Below are 7,246 nucleotides of genomic sequence, written 5' to 3' on the forward strand. Positions count from 1 at the left end.
GGAGAATATTCTGCCAAGAAGGAGTTTGTATAAGGAAGTTGGTTGTAGCAAAAGACTTTTTACCATCTCTGGCTTCTCTCTTTGGCCAACCCCACCACTCAGCCCTACGGCATGTCTGCCAGGAGGGCACAGACACCGGCAGTGCCTCGCTGCTCTGCACTGCAGCGTTGCTCCTGGCAGCCCCCAAACAAGCTCCATGCAGGGGAGAGGGCTCTGGCCTCAGATCCCAGGCTGATGCAGGCGTGAGCCCTGTGGGGCACAGTACTGCAGCGACAGAAGGACCTGCTGCACCGGGGCAGCAGGCAGAGCGCGGGGGACACGGTGCGCACAGCTCTTAAGGGAAGCAGAGGAGGAATCTGGGCTGGGTAGGAACAGTGGGTATTTATCAATATAGAGAATTCATTACATGTTACTCGCTCTCACACACACACACACGTATATCCCTGCACCAGGCACCCAGCACCTTCCTCCAGGCACGGGAGGGCAGGGCTTGGGCCAAGAGTCTGTAATACGACAGGGTGGCTTCCCAGCGAGTCTCAAACAGATGCAGGCCATCTCCTGCAGAGGAATCCCCCCTGCTCCACTCATGAAGCCCCCGTCCCCCGGTGCCCAGTGGCCACAGGGTGTTGTCCATCCTTGGGCAGGTGCAGGCAGAGCACCTGAGGCTCCTCAGGGGCGCTGGGCCTTCTGACGGTTCCTGCGGCCGGCTTTGGCCCCGCGCTGGGCGCCCTTCATCAGGCCCTTGAACTGGCCCTGCATTTTCGCCCGCTTCCTGGAGGGAGGTAGGAGCAGGAGGCTGGGTTAGCATGGGCACTGGGCACAGCCGATGCACAGGGATGCTCCAAGCTCCGCAAGGAGTGGTGCAGAGGTTGGCAGGGACTTCCCAGACCCACAAAAATCCATAACAAAACAACCCAGGATGAAACCCGTGTTTTGGCCCCATTCTCCACCCTGTGCCCTTCCCGGCTAGTCTCACCTTCTGTTGAGTCTAGCTCTGTTCAGGGGGATGTAGGCGTAGGGGTCGAGCTGGCCCTTCTTCTTCACATCGCCTTTGCCTTTCTGTGGGAGATAGTGATGTAGGAGAAGATGCAGCACCAGGGGAGATGCATGTGTCCTCTTCTGGTGCAACCCTGGCACCCGGCCACCCCAAAGACTATGCTGTAGCAGGGTGCCAGCTGAGCACATGGTCCTTGGAGCTGATTTCCCACCCAGATGATGCTACAGACACCTGCTTTGAGCAGTGAGCAGCAACTGGCCACAGCAAAGGCGGGACCAGGACTCCAAGATGGGCTGGAAATGTTCACAAGTACTGAGCGTTTGGCAGCTCCTCTTGGAGCAGAGATTTACCCCCCCAGCCTTAGCACTGCTGGACCAGATCCTCAGCAAACACCCGGTGCTTCCTGCCCCCCAGGCCAGCAGCAGTCCTGCCCCAGGCATCTCCCCACCCAAAGCCTGCAACCCCCCAGGTCCCTCACCTTGGATCTGTACTCCGCACCGAAGGCTGGCTCCTTGTCCAGCTGCCGGTGGATCCCAGAGCCTCCAGCTGGAAAACAGGGAATGTGTGTTGAAAAGGGGTCCTGGGGCTCCCCCTTCCCATTTCCTATGCTAGAATGCACCAGGGCTGGGGAAGCTGTTCCTGTTTTTGCCTCCAGTTCTTGGGAGGAGGACAGCAGAGAAGGGTGACCATTTTCCATGAGCAAAGATCTCTGCTCCAGCTGCCCTGGAGCCACCCAGTAAGATGGGTATGTGGTTCTGGCTCCCTGGGGAGCCCCAGACCAGGCACAGGCAAAGGACTTACCTCTGTACTGAGGGTAGGTCCCGGCCTCGCATTCCTCATCATCTGGCTCCTCTCTGAACCGACGCTTCTGGCTTTTCTTCTGCAGAAGAAGGCAGCAGGGACCCTGCAGCTGGCTTGTCCTTACAGTTCTGCCCTCCCATGGACCCCTAACCTCCTGCTTCCTCCCATGGGGGTCCAGAGACCTTCCAGACTGCCTGCGCACGTCCCCTGCCCCAGCCAGCCTCCTGCACCCCTCCAAGCAGCTGGCGCGTGCCCAGTGTCCCCACTGGCTTCTTGGGTAGAGCTGCAGCTGCCACGGCACAGACAGGGGTTTGGCACAGCCGAGTTCCCCCAGCATCTCCTGAGGACCATGAGCCCCGTACTCACACTGCGGAGACCCACGTCTTGCAGCACATCTGCCATCTCCTCGTCTGCTCCTACAGCACAGGACAAGAGGGTCAGTGCAGGATGCAGGTGCAGGAGCATCCCTGTACTGTGCCAGCCCCCAGAGCGGGCCGCAGGAGCAGGGTGCCCCTGCCGAATGGGCACTGGTGGCCGTGTCAGCTTCCAGTCCCCTCCTGGTGATGGAGGGGGGTGCCTCCCCTGGGTGGCAGTGGCCCAGAAGAGAGCCACTGGGTGTGACACAAAGCCACACCAACCCCTGCCGCTTCCACCCACATCCCTCCCCAAGCTTCCACACACAGGTGGCAGGAAGAAAACCATTCGGAGTACCAGAGCAAGTCTAGCGTGGCCCCCCGCCAGCCCAGGCAGTACCTTTGGCTTCATCATCGTCCACCTCCTCCTCCTCTTCATGGATGATCAGGCGCCCGTCCTCAGACACCTGGAAGTCGTGGCTCACTCCTCTGGACCGCTTGGGGCCTGGCTCGGTGGCTGCTCACAGAGAGGTGGGTCAGGGCCTGGGGAAGGACCCACTCCCGGGGGCAGTCGTACCCCCAGAGCCCTTGTGCATCACACCAGCTCCCGCCCCGTCCATCCCACCCCGGCCACACCCGAAGCTCTGCTCCTCACCCAGCACCCGCTGGGACACGTTGGGGTCCAGGAAGTTGAGGGGCTCATCTTCTTCCCCTTCCTTCAGCCAGGCCTGGCCCTTCTGCCGTGCTTGCTTCCTCCACTCCTTGCTCCGCTGCCGTTCCTCCTCCTCTTCCTCCTCGTCCTCCGAGTCAGCCAGGATCTCCTCCATGCTGGTCAAAAGGCAGAAAGGATGATGGAAACGGAGTAAGCCCAGGTGTGCAGACCCCCGCCTGCCCCACAGCACACAGCAACCCCAGTGCTGGAGATGTCCCCATTCCCAGATCCGACAGGGCTGCTCCTTCTTCACCCCGGCCCATCTTTACCTGTCTCCTCTGGGCTGTGCTGGTGGTGCCTCCTCTTCATCCGTATCTGCAGCCGCCCGCTGTTCACCAGCACCTTGTGGTACTCGGCCGGCAGCAGCCCTTTCACCAGCTCGAAGCTGAGGAGAGCGCACAGAGAGCGGTCAGTGCCCACCTCCTCCCACACCGCTTCCCAGGGAGCCCCCTCATTGCCCCAGCACAGCTCCAGCACGACCCAGGAACCCCCGGCTCACCCGAACTTGCGGATGAACTTGGTGAAGAGGTTTCGCAGCTTCATACGGAAGTGGCGTCTCATGTCATCTGAAAGGTTCCCCACGGCCTCCAGCTGCCAGGACAGAGACCCTCAAGACCAAAGCATCCCTGCCCTGGGCACCCAGCCTCCCACCCTTCCCCTGCATGGCCACCTTGCTGACCCTGCTGCCGTGTTCCCACGCCCACCCCACGCAGGGCCGTGGGGAGGGGAGGTCTCCCTGCTTGGCAGGGCCGGTTCACGGGGGTTCTCTGGCAGGTCCATGCCAGTATTCAGGAGAGGACCCTCCTCACTCCCTGCCCAGCCACCGAGATCAAGGTTGTGCCCCTGGCTCCCGGGCAGAAGCAGAGTGCAGCTGCAGATGCCCCCGGTTGCCCAAGGCAGCCCCAGCTCTGCCCCGCCACCCTCCTCGGGGCACCCTGCGCGGGATCTCACCATCGCCTGGACGTGCTTGGCCAGCACCTTGGTGTCCACCAGCAGCAGTGTGACCTTGAGGAAGCCCAGGGCCGCCTTCACCACATCCCGCGTGCGGGAGGCCAGCAGCAGGCAGATGTTCTGCAGGAGCTGCTCCACCACGCTCAGCTCCAGGTGATCTGCAACCATGGCAGGGCTCAGCCACAGCCGGCCTCCTCCCAGCACCCGCCTTCACCGGAGGGTGCTGCCTCATCCCCCCTGTGCTGCCCCCAGCCCCCCAGCCCTCCTGCTCCCGCTCACCTTTGAACTCAAAGAACAGGCGGGTCAGCGCCAGCACCGTGCAGCTGATCATGGTGACCGAGCCCGTGAGTCCCGCATAGACCAGGAGCAGGAACCGCTGCATGGCCTCTGCAGGAGGGGAATGATTCAGGCCCCAACTCACCCCCTGCCCAGCAGCATCCCTGGCCCGTTTCAGAGGGGTGCCAGGCATGGGTCTGATCCCCCTGGGGCCAGAGTGGCTGTGGGGCTGGGCTGAGTAAGCAGAGCAGGAGCTTACCTTGGGGGTCGGGCCCGAAGCGGATGAAGGCATGCCCCATCTCCACGAGCAGCGCAAAGGCATTCTTGCGGGCCCCCACCGACACCTCCTTGGTGCAGAGGATGACCTGGAGGCACGCGGGCACGTCACAACCCTGCTGTCCCCCCCCATGGCCAGAATCAGCTGGGTCCCCCCGGGTACCACGCTCACCTCTGGGACCAGGGCGGTGATGAAGGGCTCGTGCTCCGCGGAGAGCTGCTTCACGATGTGGCACAGGCACTTCAGCCGGGGCTGGGGAAAGAAACAGCCCAGCGCTGGTACACCCAGGGACGCACATCTGGCTGTCCCTGCCTCATCCCCTCCTGGCAGAGGCCGAGCTCAGCCGCTGCAGCCCTTGCTCTCACCCTCTTGGCCGGTGACGCCGCGCTCTTGAGCGAGTCCAGCAGCGCTGCCTGCAGATCCTGCAGGTGGGAGCGGACGAAGGCCTGGCAGGGGGCATGGGGAGCGGCACACACCTCCTCCAGCACGCGGTACGCCTTCTTCTGCATGCTGCGCTCCTTGCTCTGCAGGGACAGCCAACACGCCCCCGCTGTCAGGGCAGCCCCTCGCCACGGTGTCTGAAGGGACCCTCGCAGCACCCCCCGCCACCCAGCAGAGACCTGTCCCCTATAGCAGCTGCTCAGCCCCCCAGAGCGCAGGTCCAAGCTGGCAGCAAGCAGAAGGTGCCCCTCTGCACCCCCTGCGCCTGTCGGGGCTGGGGGCCGGCTCACCTGGAGGGAAGGCTGGATGGTGTGGTACAGGGAGCTGAGGGACTGCTCATCAGCGTAGGGTGCCATTGCCACCACCAGGTCCAGGATGGAGAGTCTGCAGCAGAGAAGGACATGCAGGTGGGTAGCTGCAGCATCACTAACACTGCCCGACCAAGCTGGGACTCCGGCTGCGAGTCTCATCAGATGCATGAGTGACACATCCCACATGGGACAGTACGAGTGCCCTAGCGCTGCTCACCGGGAGGAAGCCGGCAGCTTTACCCATTAGCACCAGCCCCTGGGTGTTACCTGGTGAACTCGGAACTCTCGGGACTGGTCAGCTTCTCACTGGCTTTCTGCAGGAACCCGCACACCATCTGCAGGGCAGGCACATGGAGCAGGATCAGAACTGACCGAAGGGAGCGCTTTTTCAGGAGTTTGCAATCCACCTGGCAAACGCCTTGCCACAGGACTTTGTGGAGACCAGAAGCACCAGTGGGTCTAAAAAGAGCTGGGCAAATTCCCAAAGGCCTTGTGCACGATGCGCCAGGTGTGGCTGCAAGCTTGGGAAATCCCAGACCGCTGCCTGGGAAGGGCTCCATCCCCATGAGGGCAGGGAAGGGCTGCTCTCTGCCCAGCTTCTTTCTTCCTGTCCTCTCCAGTCAGGCACCCACCACAGCCCCATCAAACTGGGTCCAGCTGGGAGATGCTGGCCCGAGACAGCACAGCCTGCCCCACTGCCCCAGGCTCCCCTCACCTGGGGGTCGGTGATGGTCAGGTAAGCACGGACAGTGTCCAGCACAGAGCGGCGCTGAGCGCTGCTGCCTCCGTCCTCCTCGGGCTGGCTGTACACGTTGAACAGGATGGGCAAGAAATTTTTGGCAAAGCGACCCACTTCTGCCCGCTCCGCATCTAGGGAGAGGATGACAAAGGGGTACGGATCAGCATCTCCCCTCTCCAGGTCACCGCAGGGGACAGGGACCCACCACGAGAGCCTGCCTCCCCCGCAACCTGTCTCGCATCCTTTGTGGATGAGGGTGCGCAAGGCCTGGCACACGGTGGGGCGCAAGTCTGGGCGCTCGCTGATGGCCATGCCCAGGGTGGGGGCCAGCCCCTTGAAGGCCCCCAGCAGGTCCGTGGGGTGGGTGCAGAAGCCAGGCAGCAGAGTCCAAACCTGGAAGGCAAAGGGAGAGGTGGGAGGCCAGCACCCTTCACCCAAGTCACCGCAGATCCGCCACGGCAGGGCTCCCAGGCGCTCCTTGTTACCTGCCACTGCAGCGTGTCGTAGATCTTGGCCTCCACGCTTTTCCCAGCCTGGGTAAACTCCAGGGCTGCAGAACAGAAGGGGAGATGAGCAGAGCAGCAGAGTTGGCAAAGCCCCACTCCACCCCAGGGGAGGGAAGAGAGGTCCCACGGAGCACCCTAGGGCTCCCAGGGGCCCAGGACCGCACCCGCTGGGACCCCTGCCATGCCACCCTCCTCACCTCTGCTTTTCAGGGTGGCCGCCAAGGGCAAGAAGTAGCTGGTGAAGAAGCTGAGCCGCGCGCCCTGCACGTAGTCCCGCAGCACCGGCAGGAGCCAGCTGCGGGGGAAATCCAGCGTCTCCCTGGGGAGGGAAGGCATGGGTCAGGGGAGCGCAGGGCACTGCTGGCATCAGCCCCTGGGCACAGGGCACCTCCACCCAGCCCCAAAGCTGGAGACTGAACAGGAATGTAACAAACGGCTGCAAAATTGCCACCATCGCAGACAGACTGGCAGCTGTCATCTCCCAGTATGAGAACCGGGGGGGAAACGGAGAAAGTATGAGCCAAAGAAAGAAAAGGGATAGCACTCCGCTAAGGGTGTTGGAGGCACCGGTCATTTGCACTGGCTCATGGAGAAGTCAGAGAAGGTGCAGATGAGAAAGGGGCAAGAAGAAAATGGTTTCTCAGCTGGAGACCAGTGTCCTCCACTGCTGGGAGTGGGCGCAGGACCTGCTACCCCACAGCTGTACTCACTCCTTGCCATCGATCTCCAGGGGCACAGCTTCCAGCAGAACCTCGGGGCCCATGGCACTCACGGCAGCCCCCACCGCCTGGTCCACTTCAGCGGTGTAGGGGAAGTGTGGGGAGAGACGTAGGTCACACAGGGACCGGAGACACTGCAGGGACAGGGCAGGACAGGCACAGA

General features: G+C 62.6%; 1 protein-coding gene across 1 annotated transcript in view; it reads right to left on the bottom strand.

Moving 5' to 3' along the window:
• Positions 1-361: 361 nt before the first annotated feature.
• RRP12 (ribosomal RNA processing 12 homolog (S. cerevisiae)) overlaps positions 362-7,246 on the bottom strand; it is a 10,534-nt gene continuing 3,649 nt past the window's right edge. The window contains 22 exon segments of the mRNA XM_009323297.1: positions 362-772; positions 977-1,059; positions 1,476-1,543; positions 1,799-1,877; positions 2,165-2,214; positions 2,552-2,668; positions 2,807-2,979; positions 3,133-3,193; positions 3,196-3,248; positions 3,363-3,454; positions 3,815-3,972; positions 4,094-4,201; positions 4,350-4,455; positions 4,539-4,619; positions 4,733-4,891; positions 5,099-5,192; positions 5,387-5,454; positions 5,835-5,989; positions 6,089-6,251; positions 6,344-6,408; positions 6,562-6,683; positions 7,075-7,217. Of these exon segments, the coding sequence (XP_009321572.1) occupies positions 670-772; positions 977-1,059; positions 1,476-1,543; positions 1,799-1,877; positions 2,165-2,214; positions 2,552-2,668; positions 2,807-2,979; positions 3,133-3,193; positions 3,196-3,248; positions 3,363-3,454; positions 3,815-3,972; positions 4,094-4,201; positions 4,350-4,455; positions 4,539-4,619; positions 4,733-4,891; positions 5,099-5,192; positions 5,387-5,454; positions 5,835-5,989; positions 6,089-6,251; positions 6,344-6,408; positions 6,562-6,683; positions 7,075-7,217 (2,301 nt within the window). The 3' untranslated portion in view covers positions 362-669.

The sequence above is a fragment of the Pygoscelis adeliae genome, unplaced genomic scaffold (assembly GCF_000699105.1).
Source record: "Pygoscelis adeliae isolate BGI_AS28 unplaced genomic scaffold, ASM69910v1 Scaffold294, whole genome shotgun sequence".
NCBI classification, from domain to species: Eukaryota; Metazoa; Chordata; class Aves; order Sphenisciformes; family Spheniscidae; genus Pygoscelis; species Pygoscelis adeliae.